This window comes from Chelon labrosus (assembly GCF_963514085.1).
Source record: "Chelon labrosus genome assembly, chromosome: 5".
NCBI lineage: Eukaryota > Metazoa > Chordata > Actinopteri > Mugiliformes > Mugilidae > Chelon > Chelon labrosus.
In genome coordinates, this window is record NC_140341.1 from 7,812,546 (window position 1) to 7,830,714 (window position 18,169).

At 44.4% G+C, this 18,169-nt stretch overlaps 1 protein-coding gene across 3 annotated transcripts in view; it reads right to left on the bottom strand.

Moving 5' to 3' along the window:
• Nucleotides 1-11,236, bottom strand: part of LOC311487888 (mitogen-activated protein kinase kinase kinase kinase 4-like) — a 105,342-nt gene extending 94,106 nt beyond the window's left edge. For all 3 annotated transcript variants that reach the window (XM_084544299.1, XM_084544297.1, XM_084544298.1), the window contains exons 1-2: nucleotides 11,003-11,236; nucleotides 10,641-10,706 (exon numbers count right to left, since the gene is read on the bottom strand). In XM_084544299.1, the coding sequence (XP_084400425.1) occupies nucleotides 10,641-10,706; nucleotides 11,003-11,059 (123 nt within the window). In that variant the 5' untranslated portion in view covers nucleotides 11,060-11,236. The remainder of the gene's footprint in view (nucleotides 1-10,640; nucleotides 10,707-11,002) is intronic.
• Between the last annotated feature and the right edge of the window lie 6,933 nt (nucleotides 11,237-18,169).

Here is an 18,169-nt window from a genome sequence, read left to right on the forward strand (position 1 = left end):
GTGACAGTTCAATGTTCTGCTGGGAAACTTTTGGACCTTGCATTCATTGGTGTGGATGTTACTTAGACATGTAGCACCCACCTAGACCAGACCAGGCACCCCCACCCCATAGCAATGACACTCCTTGATGGCAGCAGCCATCCCCAGCAGGATGCAGCCACAAAAACACTCAAAAAAACATGAAGAACATCACAAGGTGTTGACCTGGCCTCCAAATTCACTAGATCCCAAACTGATCAAGCATCTGTGGGATGATCCACAGAGGCCCCTCCCCCCAAAGGCCCCCACTAACAACATTCTGTTACCAGACGCCACAGGACACCCTCAGAAGGCCCATGTCCATTCTCTGATGAGTCACAACTGTTTTGGAGGCACAAGGGAGACCTACACAATATTAGGAAGGTGGTCATAATGTTATGCCTAATTCAGCATGATCCAAATAGTTCATTTAAGCTTCAATTCCAGCATTACACAATCCAAACTGTGGTAAGGGTCTTGCAATCATAAGATTATGAAATGAGTTTCTACGTGTAAGAAAATCTACATTTCCCCATTATTGTCATGCCATTACATTACATGCGACCAAATACGCTGACATAAAACTGATAAAATTATAAGTAAGGGAACTAAGGAGCAGTTAATTATTTCTATTATGCATCTTTCTTTATCCTGATCAGCCTTAACCTTAATTCTTCTCAGCGTGTGCCATCTCATGCTGAAGGATTACCGTCTCCATGATGCCTTCCATCAAACCCCACTCCACACCCTCACCAGGGTCGAGGAGGAGGGATGCTCAGGAGCTAGTGACCTTCCTCCGCTGCTCTTTTCTACCTCCTCCTCCTCCTCCTCCTCCTCCCTCATTTCAAATCCTTTCAGCTTAATCCCGAATTCCCTCCTGTCATTGATGCAGCCTGACCCTTACATTCCACATTGAGGATAGGCTTTAACAGTTTCATTTAAAACAGTTTTTCCATCTTCATTTTTTATTTATTTTTTTCCAAAGCAGCGACCTGAGAGGCTGGGTGGGCTTGGTGAAGGAGGAGAAGTAGGAGGAAGAAAAAGGAGACACAGAGCTCCTCTAGTGTCCACAAAACTCGACTTTAACAGCGCGTCTCGGCAGCTGAGCGAGCTAAGGCTCTTACTGCGATGCTGCACAGTCATGATCTTTGTCACAGCCTCTGAAAGCCCGCTGCATGCTGACTGAAGAACCATAAATCCAGACAGTGTGTCCTCAAAAAGAAAAACCCAGAAAAGAAAAGAGATGCTGCACACAGAGGAGGTTAGCAAAGAAAACAAGGCCAGAAACCACAAGATGATGCACCGATCAGGAATAACATTATGACAGGAGATGTAAATAACATTGACCATCTTGTGACAATTCAATGTTCTGCTGGGAAACTTTAGGACCTGGCATTCATTCATGTGGATGTTACTTAGACATGTAGCACCCACCTAGACCAGACCAGACACAGTTGTTTAGGAACAACTCAAAAAAACATGAAGAACAGCACAAGGTGTTGACCTGGCCTCCAAATTCACTAGATAACAAACTGATCTAGAATCTGTGGGATGATCCACAGAGGCCCCTCCCCTCAACCCACAGAACCCAAAGGCCCCCCACTAACAACATCCTGTTGCCAGACACCACAGGACACCCTCAGAAGGCCCATGTCCATTCTCTGGTGAGTCTCAGCTGTTTTGGAGGCACAAGGGAGACCTACACAATATTAGGAAGGTGGTCATAATGTCATGCCTGATCGGTAGAAGACTCATTATCATTATCATGTCCAGGAAATATTGGTATCCATCCATTTTCACCCGCTTATCCAAGGTCAGGTCACCCTGGCAACAGACTAAGCATGGTATTCAGGACACCCCTCTCCCTAGCAACACCTTCTAGTTCCTCTTGAGGTATCCCAAGGTGCTCCCTAGCCCGTCTAGATACATGATCCACCTTGTAAATTCTGGATCTACCCCGGGGTCTCCTCCCAGCTGGCGTGCCCAGGAGGTCAGCCAGCCCAGCACGCCTGAACCACCACAACTGACTCCCTCTAAACTCGTCATCCTCGTCATACTTTTGGTCGCTACAAAAAATCTGACGACCAGAGGTGAAGGTTGGAACGTAGACCGGCTTTGCCTTACTTACAATTCCGTTCTTACCACGACAATTGGACATTTTACAATAACTGAGCAAGGAAACTTCCTGAAATCAGTTCCGTGTTTCAGGGAAACACAAAGACGCGCAAAGAGGGCAGTTGAACTAAGAATTAAACGGCAGCTACAAGTGCCAGTAAATCCTGTTTGTTACAGAAATGTGTCAAAACGCCTTCAAACGCGAAACAAAAACCCAGAAATCCTTCATGTTGCTGTGCGATTGTCTCCTCTGAGAATCTCCAGCAGCACAGTCTCTGCATCGGTCCACGCAGCCAGCATCAAAGACCATGACCCAGATACTGTCTGAGGCTCTCTGTCTTATTTTTAACTTATCTATAGCTAGCAGGCAGAGTTAGTCGCTGCCAGCAGACTCATTAACAGCAGTACAAAGAATGTCACCTTTGTGCAAAAGGAGAAAAATCCTCGGTTAACCATCAGAAAGCAAACAGCCATAAAAGGCAGCAAAGAAAGTGATCAGTGTGGAAACGTGTCCAACATCTAGTAAGAACAACAAAGCAATTTAAAGACTTTCAGTTCCGCTATGTGGAACTTTTAAACTAGAGAGATTCATTTGTCCATCGGTGCTGGAAACAATGAGTAAGCGCAGGCCTGGTCAGGAACAAAAAAGCATCAAACTTCTCCATCGCGAAGCGTGACAAAGTCAAGTTCCTGTTGCCGCTATCAGTGGCAGACCTTCCACTTCTTCTGCTGTGAAAGGTCACGCCAGATAACAGCAGTTTCGATTGAGGAGGAAAGTTCCTTGTGGTGCCGCGGCTAGCTTCGCCGCCGCCGCTGCTGCTGCTGCCGCTGCTGCCGCTGCCGCGCTTCGCTTCGCTTCCTGTGCTGCGAAAGGTCACGGCAGACACGGCTAACATTCCAGTTTGAATAGCCGGAAGGTCGGTGAGCCAGCTTTGCATGAGTCTATTCCTTCTGACAGCTTTGTAGTTCCTCCGCTTTACAAAGCAGGGGCCCGGCTATAAATAGCTCCATAGTTAAAAAACAATAGACATTTAAGAGGTGTGTAATACTACGCTCCAGACGACAGATATCCATTTTTGAGTTTGGGTGGTAGATGATTATTTGTGTTGATACCTTTGCCTGAAATGCAGCTACTCACAAAACGCCAATAACTCCTACAGAAAGACGCTCTTGTCAAGACTGAAGCAGGTGCAGCTGAAATGAAAGTCATTTATCAAGTGAATCCTTGGTTTTCGGCGTGTCAAATGTCAGGATTTGCTGCTCATCTGGTGTTAGTTTAGACCACTATAGCAAACATAAAAGTGCCAATCTCAAAGATTTTCGCTATTGCCAAAATAAGGTAACTCAAAGGTTACTGAGCCTACAGCCGACTGATGAAAGTACTGCAGGGTTTTTTTATTTGCATTTTTATGACCTGGGTGTCTGTGGAGACATTCATGAGACTAATGTAATCGCTATAAGCAGATATGAGGTTATGAATGCAGAATGCTTTAAAGTCACCAGATGATAGCCGACAGTCTGCTGCTAATGGAAGACCGGACATTCCCGCTGCTGCAGCTTCACCTTAAAAGCGTTTAACTGTTATCTTTAATTAAGAAGGCCGTTTGTCAAAGAGTTTAGCACTTCCTCGTTGCTCATCGAAAACATATTCGTAAAGCAAACCAGCTGTGATTTCTGCCGCTTGTTGAGAGCGGAACAGTTTGAAAGATCGCAGGGAGCGATGAAACAAGAGGGAGCAGCCACAGTGAGCCGTTACATGAAGAGCTGCACAACTTCTTAGAGAGGTAATTATCTCTATATTTAGCCCGGCCGTTTGCAGACTCATGTCACGTGCAGCATAAAATCAGATCACGGTTGCTCAGCGGACGCTGGAAAGGGGACAATTATAGTCTGACTTCTATATTTTAACAACCATAGCTTGTTTCGCTGCCCCCAGAATTCTTTCACCCATAAGTATTTAAACCACATTAGTTGCCACCAGTAAGTGCTGGCGTCGCCACAGGAACCCCCGGACTGAAACGTTCAAGATGCAAAAGCCAGATCATTATGCGACAAGAGAAAACACAAGAGGCACGTGCAAAGTGCTTTAAATGAACCAAGCAACACATAATTTGCCTGTTTTTTAAGAAGAGTAAAGGAAGTTAAACATAATCGAAGGTCTTTTTGAGGATATTGTCTGTTCAAATTGGTCAGTAATTAGTATTTAATACAATGATTAATGGTTACCATAAAACAAAAAGTGTGGACACTGATTTTTCAGATCCAAATGTGGAGTTAGAGAGGATGAAAAAGAAGCACTTAAGGTATTCATGCATCAGACAGATCTGCCATGCATCCTCTGAGGGATTCGCAGTAATGGTGCTCTGCCCAGCTGATGACAGGCTGCTGGTGGAGAGCCACACCCAGCCTCGCTCTGTCAGCAGCGGAGAAAAACAAGCATCTTTCCCGTTACAAAGTCAGGATGAAGAGGTGCAGAGGAAGCGCAACCTTCACTTCTTATCTCTTCCATCTGCACTGATATGTAAACAGCCTTTTTTTTTTCATTTTTATGCTTTCAGCTCCTCCGACGTTTTAATCACAGTGATTAAACAATTTTGCAGACGTCGTCTCGAGTTTCGGAAAGATTTATTAATGGGAAACGCAAATAATCATTAGTTGCACCCTCCCAAAATATATAAGTGCTTCCTGCCTGCAGCTGATATATCAAAAAAAAAAGAAAAAGCAGCTGCCTGACATTCATCAGATTTGAAAGGTGTTATCAAATCACACCTACTCTGACTTCCTGTGAAGTCAGCAAAAGCATAAATTTTGTTTTTACCCAGAGTATACAAAATACAAGTATGAAAGTAGTAGAGGAGCTTCCTGTAGATGTTTGTACATCCAGCGATCTGAAAGTTAAACACAGCTACAGTCTGCTTTAAGGAGAACTTCTCAGCAGATGTGTGGCCTTCATGTGCAGAGTGGAACATCCGACATCGGAGTTTCCCTACAGGGAGGATCCAGAGAAATAGTCGCATACCACCAAAATGGCAGGTTAGGGAACTTTGATTACAACACAGGGCACCAGAATGAGACGCTGCAGATTCCTCCTCTGACAGGATGCAGGCTTCGCCCAAATCAGTTTCGGAGAAATAGCTTAGATCACCTGCTGTGAAAAACATTTCATTCTTATCTGTCTAGTTGAGTTTATTGTCTGGTTTCACTGCAGAGGTCCAGTGTCTTGTCACTGAAACTTATTATCTTCAGTTTTTACTTATTTTAGCAAAGAAAGTGTTGGAAATGAATTGCAGTTCCTCAAACGGCCACTTGAGGCTGGCTCGAAAAGTGAGTCATGAGAGTCAAATGTCCGGAATGCTGACATAAAATACGATCGTTTACTCACCCATATAACTTTTGGATCATGTGGAGTCGTTCGGGAGATATATAGATTTGCGTATATCCATATAGTGGGAGTGACTGGGGCACCGAAATGCAGCATCTAAATAACACATTATCTGCCACTATGGTTCGTCCACAACCTCAGAATCGGAAAAAATATTCAGCCATGTTGCAAAAAACTAGCAATAGTAAATTACAGGTAAACAAGCGGACCGTCGCGGGTGCGGGTGCGGGTGCGTGCGGCGCTCAGAGATGACATCATCCAGGTCAGAACACATCATCATCTGTAGGTCAATCTACAGACCCCGGATGATGATAACAGGTAACTCAGGACTCAACAGGGAATAGTGCTAGCATATCATAACAAAATATTGGTGAAATGAATGAGATTCGTGTTATTTAGAGGCTGCGTTTCGGTGCCCCAGTCACTCCGAACGACTACAAATGACGCAAAAGTTATATGGGTGAGTAAGCGATCGTATTTTATGCCACAAATAAGGTTGAGGTTGTAAAAAACAGTAGTTCCCCTTTAAGTCTTAGGGTTTAAAATCAATTAATTATTTGCATTATTTTCCAGTAAAAAGTATTTTTAGATATATTAGATGTGATATTAAAGACACTTTAAAAGACAGATTTCTTCACTTCTTTCAGAAGTTACGTTGCACTACTATTTTGTATTGTTGGCCTTAAAGGTTGTATCACTGACGGATTTACTGTCCCATGTCATAATCCAAACCGCCGGGACGTTCCACGTTAATACATGACAGGGCAACAGGAACTGGGCTGTGGTTTTTGTAATCTGGCCATCACAGCAAAGCCACCAACTTCTCCTCACCGCACTGATGACTTCCGCCGTTTCACTACTTCCTCACAAACATCCACCCCGCTCTGCGCGGACGACGCTCACGGCAGGCGAGGTGACGAGCTCCAATCCAGGCCCTAGAGCAGCTTTATCCCCTCAGATTTTTGAGTATTTGTTTATCCGTCTCATAAACATGATAGAGAACGTCTCGGTGAAGCCTGAAACGATTAGAGCCGCGGTTCCGAAAATATAGAAAAATAATGAAGAAGAAGCTCAAAGAATCTTAAACTCAAGCCAGTCACAAATGGGTTAAACCATTTCCTCAGAGAGGGGGATTCCCAGCCCCACATTATGAGTGTGGCCTTACCCTAGAGTTGTAAAACGTCTTTCAGCCTCAGCTCCAATTTAAAAACCTCCTATGGTGTCTAATGGAAATAACTCTGACCTCGTTAATCTTGACAGCTAATAATGATGTTTAAGTCAATTTAACTTACCTATTTTGAATTTCGGTCATGTTTTGGTTTCTTTTTCTTGTTGATAGCAGGTATTTAGGTTCTGATTTTCCAGTGTATATTAACACAAACTGATTTGTTTTTACAGTGCAAACACCAGCTTGATGTTCTGGTATGTGTTCAGTCTAATGTGCACCTTGTTAAACAATGTGGGGGATGCGTGTAGGAACTTTACCACTTACATGGCAACAAAGCAGTTAGTAGTTCAAGGGTGAACGCTTCTCTCTTTCGTATTTCCTCTTCTCTATGTTTCTCTATCTCCCCCCCAACCCTCCCTTCAGTTTAATTTTTTTTCCCTCCAGCAGCTGTTGTTGGTGCACACAGCTGCAACGGGCCCAAGTCAGTCACACTCTGCAGCTATTCACCGGGCCCGCGAAGCCCGGCCGGCCGCGGAGCCTTTCAGGATCAAGCGCACATTTTCGGGTCGTATGTTTGCGAGAAAAGCAGGAAAAAAGGTTCGTCTTCACTCGAGCCCGCGTTTCGCACGTGGTTATGATTCACTGGATCCCGAGGAGCTAAACTCAAAATGTCAAGGTTAATTTGCGTTCCGGTGCATCTGAGCATTTCCACAACCGCTTGCCCCGACACTTTTAATGCAACGTTTACAGCCGGCTGTCGACGTACGCCCTGGAGACGCATGAAAAATACAAATAAAACAAGCAAAGAGTAAATACTGTTTTCTCCCTGAGTATATACACAAAATATGAGCTTCATCATGAGGAGACATTTCTTTGTGCACAGTGTGGCGTAACAGTGGAGCAGGCTCGCCCTCGGGGCTGGCCTCATTGTCCATGATTATAAAATCTGATTCAAAGTGACACTCGTCTCAGCGGCGGGATCGTTCAGAGCCTGCTGGTCACTTGTGTAATCCTCGGAGCCAGAGATACAGTAGACCCCCGTGACTCTTCTGTGGACACTGATGCCATATCGTACATATTGTATGTGTGTTAAAAAAAAGAAAAAAAAGGGGAGGATCTGATCGCTCTGAAACATGTCTGAGAGCCAGCTGTTTTTAGATGGGAACACATTCCTGTTCAGAGCTGAGTAACTCTGAGACCGTGATACGTTAATAATGGGACTCGGCGAAGTGACACGAAAAGGGCAGATACCAATTTGAACAAATCCCAACCAATGGAAGTGCCCCCCAAACGTTTAGAGAGCAAGAGAAGCCAGTTCCGCCTATAGAGCTCCGGTAGCCGGTAGCAACCACAGCACCGCCGTATTGGCAGAAAAGCACGCTTTTCGATTTTACAATTCGGTTGACAACTGCGAGCAACTAGCTAACTTGTACCAGTTGCATCCAAAAATGCTCGGCAGCTGTTGTGCTCCAGGATGCCAGAATAGTCGGGGACGAGCAAAGGGGAAATCGTTTTATAGGATTCCCAAAGATGCCGCAAGAAGGCGGATGTGGATTACTGCAATAAAACGCACAAGAAGCAGGCACGAGAAAACGGAGCAGTGGGATCCCTCAAGAAACAAGGTTCGCTTGTGTAGCAATCACTTTATATCAGGTACAGAATCCAGCGTTTGTCCAACAGATTTCTTTTCATAAAGGCAAGTTAGGCTAATGTTTATGACGTTGATTATGAAGCGTTATGAAGAAATTTGGAATTAAACATTTACTTGTTATTGTAGTTGTGTTACTGCGATGAACCTCCTCGGAAAAACTCTTCAATGTATACTTTCAATGACTTTCTGGAGTAGGACGAAGGAAAGTTAATGAGGTGGTTATATATATATATATATATATATATCAGGACACTGCAGGTCAGGAACATTGTCCGAGCCGGCTGTTTTAATGCTGATATATATAATCTGTCGAGTTTTGCCTTGTACTGGTCAATTTCTATCAATTTAAAGTGCGCAGGAAACTCTGACGGCCTGAAAACAGTGCCGGCGCCATTCAGTTTTCCTGCCAATATGGCGGTGTCAACTAAAAAAAAAGTCACGTGACGCCCAGAGCTTTATATACACTAAAAATATTCTTACGCTTTGCTGGTTTCACTCCCAGTATACGAGGGAGGTTACCTAGGCAACCAAAGCCAGGAATATCCACTGGAGACCAACTGTCAGCTACAAGGCGACGGCTGACGAGTGAAATGTTTTATACGTGGACACGGCTTCAGACTCCACTTTGCAGCCCGAAATGAGAAGCTGAGAAGTGTGAACGTGCAACGAATGCATAAATACGTAAACACGTCTGCATCCAGCTCCATTTTGGACCCCAGCAGAGCTTCAAGAGGATTGCTATCACATCTAAACTAACAGTACAGAGGCTGTAGTTTAGTCCTTGCTTTTACAGGTAGGGAGTAAAACACGCATATAGCTTCATTACTTAGCATAGCACGGAAGAAGTCGTCAAACTGGTCATTACTGTCGCAGCGTTAGGCCCGTGTGACCCCTTAAAAAGTCATAATTTAGAGTCCGGGAGGAGAGAGAAATGCTGAGTTTTTTTCCATTTGCAAATCGCTGCAATCAACCCTGACTTGGCTCCAACTGTGTACTGTCATCACTAAGAGACAGAATCACCTCTCTGGCTCTGCTACAGCGCTGCAGCCTTTCCGTGTCACAGGGTAAATTCGGCCATATCCAAGCCCACAATTCGAGTTAATTTAATAATAAATGCTATTTTCAACCCTGGCGTGATTTAATAGCGCGCAAATGGACAAAACCCACATTTCAGTCAAGGTGTTCACTGAGATTTACTTTGATTTGATCCTTAAGTGTTCGGATTTGGCCACAAATTACTGCAACCTGGTAGAGACAGAAAAAAAAATGGCACATGGGTCTATTTTCTAGCCACAAGCAAATGAGAGTAAATCAGCCTTGACTTGCAGTTTGTGCCACATAAATATCTGCAAGAAGGTTTGTATGGTGGTGCACATGTCATGGCCGTGCAAGTATGACCTGTCTCACATGATATAATCCCAAACACTAGCCTGCAGCAGATACAAGGGTTTGGAAAAGCAAAAGCTTGTGACAATATACAGACAAAATGAATAAATTAGAACAGCTCAACAGCAACAGATCCGGCGGCTGTGGTCCAATCCGCCTCTTGACTCCGCTCTCATTTCTACCAAGCAACAGCATGATGATGCCGCTGCTCATCCCTCACGGGCTGTGAAGGTGGAAAGCTGTGCAGGAGAGGACACACCAGGGTCTCCATCTAAACGCCTGCTGTCCTGCTATCTGTGTGGGTGCATGTGATGGGGACGTGCCAGGGCCTATCCCTTGTTAATGCAGCGCGGAGCCACTCCGGCGAAAGGCCTGCTGGGCAATGGTGTGCACAAATGCGCAATGAAACACCGCCCGCCCAATGGCGCACAAGTCGGTCAGAGTGGTAAAAAGCCTGTCATGGCACGGATTGGGTTGTGTGCAAGCGCAACGCGTGCACCGTGCAAGGAATATTATGCAGGGGTGTGGATGAGGAGAGGAGGAGGAGAAGGAGAAGGAGGGGAATGGCGGATGGATGGATGGATGGATGGAGGCTGGGAGGAGGGACTTCTGGAGGACCAAAATAGGTGTAACGTTACTGGGATGATGTTTGCATCGCTGAAAATGAGGAATAATGAATGGATGTGAAGCGGTGAAGAGGCCGAAACGCTATCAGAGGGATAATCCAGTCCAGACCGCACCGGTCCCAAGTGAAGCAGGGGAGGGGACGTGTTATAATAAACGCGTTCCCGGGACCGTGATAGAGTGAAAAAATATACATAAATGCATGTTTGTGCTCCAGTTTGTTCTCGGCTCTTAACGCGCACACACACACACAAACACACACAGACAGACAGACAGAGATGGAGGCGCAAACCAACCTTGTAGACTTGTCCATAGGTGCCATTTCCGACCACTTCCACCAACTCGAAGATCCCAGCAGGATCCTGGATTTAAACAGGCAAGAAAAAACAAACAAATAAATACACATTTGAAGAAAAGAAAAAAAAAAAGAAAAAAATCCAGAATTCATTTATTCTCCGTAGTAATTTCATTCGGGTTCGCTCGATGCATGAGCCGGCTGCGCCCGGTTGGCCTCTCCTGCCAGCGGGTATTAGACAAAGAAAAGCTACCGCAGGGCTGTGTCAACAAGAGCAACTGCCCTCTGCGTGGATATATTTCTAAACGTGGAAAAGATGAACGTGAAAATGCCACAGTGGCGCGCGCACACACACACACTCACCCTCAGGGATGCCAGGTCTATATCCACCAGACTTTTGGCCGGGGAGTCGTTCGCCATTTTCGCGAAAACGGTGATAAATCAGAGGAATAACGGCGTGTTTTTTAGTCTCCTTCAGACGCACGGCGTGTGTCTCATCCTCGGGTAGTTTTATTTTTAATCCCGCTTCTTATATTCTCTATCCAAAGCGCGTTTTTTGCTTCTTTGTATTCCCAGATAGAAGCTCCGCCGCTGCTACATACCGACTTACTGCCGGAGCCCTGCATGCACTAACTCCGCCGCTCTCTCTCTCTCCCTCTCTCGCTCTCTCTCTCGCTGTCTCTCTATTTGTGTGTACGTCTCTCTCCCTGTATTCTCCGCCCTCTCTGCCTCGCAGTTTGTCCATATGTCTCTCTTTCCCCCCTCTCTCTCTCGCTTCATTCTCCGCCCCTTCCCACTTGATCTCCAACAGGGGCAGCCCAAGATTCTCTGGGGGCCCCATTTGACCGGACCCCCTTACACACCCACCAACCCTCAGCCACAAATACACCGCTTTCTGACACCAGATGTGCTTAAGGGGTTGCGGTATAGACTGTATATAAAGATGCACGAACCACTTATATGAGCTCATTGCTTTGAAGCTCAAGTGTGGTGTCTCTGGCCACCGCCATCTTGGCGGTACAGAAAAATGGGCAAATGGGTGGAGAGTGAAGTTGAGGCAAGCAGGTGATACAGACGCTTTTTGGTTTAAACGCAGATGTTTTGCATCGTTTTGGCCGATCGTCCACACGAATCCTGTAAACGCATTGCCTTAAAACGCACTTTTCTGAAACCTGGTCCCAGGGTGAAAAAATTCGCAAACGCAAAACGATGTCATAGCCACACCACTCGAGCAGCCTTCCACCTCGTGCGAGACATCCCATAACAACATCAACAACAATGGCGGACTAAATGCTCGTGTTCCTGCTGGACAAGATATTGAGCCTATTAGGGTTACTAGGGCAAAATATCATGCTCCTGTGCCACCACGCTGAGCAAAAAAGGCTGATGGACAACCACATAAGCAACATTTTACATCCACCGCTCCGCCTCTTCCTCTCCGTTTTTGGTGAATTTCTGAAACTGAAACAGCGCCGATAGGCCTGGAATATGAAGTAGCGTTTTGAGTCGTGTTGAGACGGATCCGTGTGTACGTGAATATTCTTGAAACGATCCCAGGGAAAACGGAGGGAAAAGATCGTTTTGGTACGTGTGGACGTAGCCTTAGATTGACCGCTAGCAATCTGTGAGGGCAACCACGTGTCACTCAAAACTGCCACGCCCTTAATTATGCATACATTTGAAGCATCAATATAATTAAACATGTTGCTATGATTGAAGAAACGAGCAATTAGCAATAAAGAACTTGCGGTTTACGACATGGCTAGTTACGTACACAAAACACAAGAAGAGAAGAACAGCGTAGCAAGCTAAGACTACCGAGGAGTCACCAAATAATTAACTTGCACGGCCACCAACGCTTTTGAAAATACCACTAGAGGGCGCCATTTGTATGAATTTTTAACGTAAACGGGATTAAGAGAACCTGATTTAAAGGCAGCATAAATTGCGGTGACTGTCGGCCTCTGGAAACCTAAGCTAACAGCTAACAGTTTAGCAAGGTAACGAGAAGACTCTGTTCCAAAAAGATGGACTACTTAAAGTGCATCTTAGATACATGTAGTTCAGTTGTTTACAATTTGCAGTTGCGTGCTTTTGTAAAGTCAAAATAATGTTTTGTGTCTATTTACATTTAGTCTCAGTTTCCTCCATGTCTGCCTCTCTCTCTCAGCCTTTTGTATCCATCTCTCCCTCTGTGTCTCCATCAGACATGGATTCAGGGCAATTAGAGCATGTGAAATGGAAACAGTGATAAATATTTCAGAGCTGCTGTCATTGCTATTTGGAGAGGCTGCATTATGCCCCGCTGCCATCGCTCTTACGCTACCTGTCAGACGCTCCCCACCTGATTCTGGAGAGCAGCAGCGACTGCATCCTGATAACATCCAGCGATAATGATATCACCGTCCTCCTTTCCAAGTCAAGCCGTGGATGAATTTGTCAACAAGCGGGATTTAAAATTAGTACAATTTATTTCATCCAACGGTACAATCCCTGTTTCAGACACTATGAATAGCCGATGTTGATCTGTCCTCAACAACTATTAAGTGAATTGCAATGAAATCTGCTATTCATGTATTCATTTAACTCTTGGGATGAATGCTGCTAATGGTACCCTCAGATAGGACCATCACGAGAGGAGTCCATTTGAATGTCCCTGATCTTGCAGTAATCACAATCTCGAAACTTTCTGAATGCTCAGAGTTTGGAAACCATGGAAGTTATGGTGTATATATAGTAATTTAGTTCTGAGTTATTCTTAGTACTTCTATGATATATGTAAGGGGAAAATATTGATATTCCCAGCAGTGCCTTTGCATTTGCTTTATTATGTTACCTGCTCGTTAGCTTGCTAAAATATTAGCATTGGTGGGTGGTAGAGGCTGACCGTTGCTTAGCAGCGCTCACAACTTATGCCTTCAAATGTGGGTTGTGTTTACTGTGTTAACGAGTTTAGTCATGTAGAGTTTTCTTGGTAATTTTAACCTGGATGTTAGCTTTGCAACACAGTGGTGTGGTGGTTACCACTGATGCCTCACAGCAAGAAGGTTCCAGGTTCTAATCCATGGGCCGACTGGGCCTTTCTGAGTGGAGTTTGCATGTTCTCTCCAGGTTCTCCAGCTTCCTCCCACCGTCCAAAGACATGCTCGTTAGGTTCATTGTTGATTCTAAATTGGCCGTAGGTGTGAGTGTGAATGGTTGTCTGTCTCTCTGTGTTAGCCCTGAGATAGACTGGAGACCTGTCCTGGGTGTACCCCGCCTCTCGCCCAATGACAGCTGGGACAGGCTCCAGCCCTGACGCGACCCTTCAGAGGACAAGTGGTTACAGAAGATGAGCGAATGAATGAATGAATGAATGGCTGTTAGCTTGCTAAACTTTTAGCCTCGCTGGTTTCTAGACAACAACATTAGCTTAACACATGTTTTTTTTTTTCACAACTTACAGCTGAAATGTGGGTGACCACAAGACAACAACTTCTATTTGAAGAATTTAGTAATTTTGGTGACATTTTCCGGCAAGCAAAGACACATATTCTAGCACCGGAGCAAATTAGCTATTTAAAGATATTCTTAACTCCTGTAACTTTTCCTCAAGCACTTTCATCGGTCCAGTCATAATATAATTTACATACACCTCGGCTGTACTTTTATTTGTCCTAATTAGCAAACTCTAGCGTGCTAACAAGCTAAAATGAGGCGATAAAACATGGTAGCCATTATATCCACCAAACATCAGAGTGTTAGCTTTGTTGTTGTAAGGATGTTAGCGCACTAATGTTAGCATTTAGTTCAAAGTAATGCTGTGCTTCAGAGGCCCTTTTTACAGGAGCCATTTTGACATGTCAAGTCGAGTGTGATTGATTAAATTAATTATGATTCTATTCGGTTTATTGTTTCAGAACTATTCCTGTGAGCTAACGTTAACAATATCAGGTCCATGGCCCACCTAAATGGTCTCATGTTTAGCATGCTTCTCTCCATGTGAACACTCAGCAGATTCCTTCTCCTACATCTGCAATTCTTCTTAAACGAGTCCCATTTTTATTCTGCTGTAAGTTTAATACTTTCCCCACCATTTTAGCAAACATCTCACCATTTTCCTCATTTTCCCTGTTAATGATGTTGGTTATCCAGATGTTAAAGCTTCTTCCACTGCCTCGCTTTAATTTTGCTGTCCACAAAAATGTTAAAAAAAAAGTGAACATCTGGAAGAGAAACCGCAGGACGCCGGAGTCATTAAACTGGGACAGACACATGCTGATTATCTGCACGAGCAGTGCATGTAAAAATAAACAGACGTGCTCTTAACATACACATAACCGCCAAAACCTCTTTATAATCGCTTTGATTGTGGCATTATTCTGTAGAACTGCGAAAGCAAAGAACAAAATAAAATATGAAGACATCGGGATATAGATATGACTCAGTTGGAAGCAGCTTTCTTGTCAGATCTCCTGCATTACATCACATCTTTTAGGGATCAAAAGAGTTTCGGTGCGCTGCCCTAGACGTTCCACTTTGGTGTGTCCACTTGAGTGAGTCCTTTTTTTTGGAGGTGAGGATCCGGAGACATCAAAGTTGTAGCGCCCGCTGGGTGTGCCCTGCTTTTATGTGTGATCTGTGGACGGGATATGTCAAAGATATAAGACAGTTCTAAGTTAATGAGTTCATTCTAGACCTCAGACTGGGTATGTTAGCCTGCACAGAGCCAGAGCAGCTCAGGGAGTGATAATAGTAAGTACCGTTTATATACACCGATCAGGCATAACATTATGACCACCTTCCTAATATTGTGTAGGTCTCCCTTGTTGCCTCCAAAACAGTTGGGACTCATCAGAGAATGGACATGGGTCTTCTGAGGGTGTCCTGTGGTGTCTGGGAACAGAATGATGTTAGTGGGGGCCTTTGAGGGGAGGGGCCTTTGTGGATCATCCCACAGATACTTGATCAGTTTGGGATCTAGTGAATTTGGAGGCCAGGTCAACACCTTGTGCTGTTCTTCATGTTTTTTTGAGTTGTCAGGCTGCATCCTGCTGTCATTGCTATGGGGTGGGGGGGGGGGGGGGGGGGGGGGGTGCCTGGTCTGGTCTAGGTGTGTGCTACATGTCTAAGCAACATCTGCACGAATGCCAAGTTTCCTGCAAGCTTCCTTTTTTGCGTGGGTTCAGTTACTCGGCATCGTCTTCACGTTGTTGCGAGTCTGAAGGAAAAGTTTGCAGCTGAGCCAGAAAGGAGCAACAATGCCGTTTAATCTCTGCCACAAACACAATGAGAGGCGGATGCTGCACCTTTGTTCGAGCGTCGGGGTGAATGACATTCACATTGGTGTCAGTAATACGAGCACACTTACAATACAGGCGCACAATGAGAACAGCAGCTGTCAATCAGGTCGAACTGGGACCATTTAGGTTAATGACTTAATGTGCGTGCATTAAAAAGGGAGGAACTGTTTAGAAAGTGAAGACGCTTTAAAGCAAATCTAGACTTGTGTGAAGGTTAAAGAGTCAGTTAATCCAAATTATTAGTCTTAAATTGTGAGATATTTGTCACTGGAACTTAGACTTATCTCAACATTTTATTAATTTTCTTGAATTTTACAAAATCTGTGTAACAAGACTGAAACAATTTAGCATCACCTGTTTTTTGGGATATCTTCATCACAGCTAAAAATGAGGTCACCTCTCAGCTGGGTTCTTGTGGACGATATAGGTGCTCTTACTTATACAATAGAGTAATAAATTATATTAATACCTTAGTTACCAGAAGGTTATTTATGTTTGTTTTGTGACAATATGGGAGCGACGCCACTTAAATAACACCTTTAAATCCACTTTGTGTTCGTAGTCATGGATGAAACTTGGATGTCGCGCAACATTTTCACAGACAAATGTTTGGGAAGTGACTCAAAAGATTCGTCCGTCTGCCACACAAACCTCACGTGTGTTTAAACACTGAGCAAACACTGCTCTGTGTTTGACATGAAACCGCTTCCTGTGTTGCGCGCCAGCTGAGACAAGGCAGTGAGGTAAGAGCCGCCCCCGACGACGCTGGAAGCAAAAGGTTTGTCATCGCGGTCGGCATTAAAAGCAGGATTAAGGTGAACCTGTTCGACCTACCACAAGCTCTGCCCTGATCCCCTCGAGCAAGACTTTTAATTGTCTGCGCGCTACAGGTGTTGCATGCCATGGCCGAGGCTGTGTTTGTGTTATGAGTGAAAAGCTGAAAAGCAGGGCGGCACTTGGAGAGCGGCCGCACAGAGCTCAGTCAGCTTTCCCTGGATGAAACAGACACGTGGATGTGACTAACAGTGACGGGAACAATGACCTTAAAGAAAAACACCGTCATGGATTAATCCTCCTCTTCTAGAAAATATTTTAAGTCTCTCCCCGGCTGGCCTCATGCAGATGGGTCTCTCCATATGAGCTGGGTTCTGCTCAATGTTTCTTCCTGTTAAAAGGGAGTTTTTCTTTGCCACCGCCGCCTTCAGACTTGCTCTGGGGGTTTCAGGCCGGGGTTCAGACCGGATGTTGTAAAGCACAAAACAATTTGTATTGTTATTGACGCTATATAAATAAAATTGAATTGAATTAAAGAGACACTCCTGATATATGTAATTCCCCGTGCTGCCCATAGTCTGTTCAGGTATCATCGCTCCTTTAAAATTAATCGACAGAACGCAGGAAACAGACACATATTTCTTCATTTCTGTTCAAAGTAAATCACGTCCAGAGCATGAACGTGTTCAGCAAACTGCACTTTACTGTATTTCTTGAGTGCAATTTTGCAAATTCCTCACGCTGGCAGAAGAGAAAAGCTTTGTCAGTAAAGGATACACCCTTTTTCTATTTTAAAAACTGTCTGCTTATCAGATGCTAATATTTCTTGTGCACACGTGGTCACAGATGTTGACGGTGGAGGGCGGATCTGGTGTTCCTTGGAGAAAATAGCTTCCTTCTTATGATGACTCCAACCAATCGAGCCATATCTTTTGAGGTTGTTTTGATAAGAAAAATAAAGAAAAAGCTCATTTACAAAGTTTCATCCACGTAAAACTGTATAGTAATCTGACCTGAAAGTATGGAGACAGTTTGGATGTTGGATTTAAATCTAAGTGGAAATGGATGGACAGACGTCTGAGGCATTTTACTCGCTGTAGCATGTAGCTCGTTTCCAGAGTATTAAGTGTGTTAGATTGGTTTGCAATTATTGCAATTGGGCTAATGCCATGTAAGTCTTCTTAAAATAAAATAAAATACGCTATTCACTAGACCTGAACCCTTACTGTAGTCCCAAGGACAACGTTGAAGCAGAGATAGTGTTTTTGCAGCTCTGCACAAGCTCTGCACACTTAGCTGGCCCAGACGCTGCCTGTTTTTAAATCTTACACCTTATTTTTAAGATTCTCAACTCAACTCAACTCAACTTTATTTATAAAGCCCTTTAAAACAGCTGTGGCTGACACAAAGTGCTATACATAAAATACAACCTAAAATATAAGACATCAAACATAAGAGACAATATAAAAGCAAT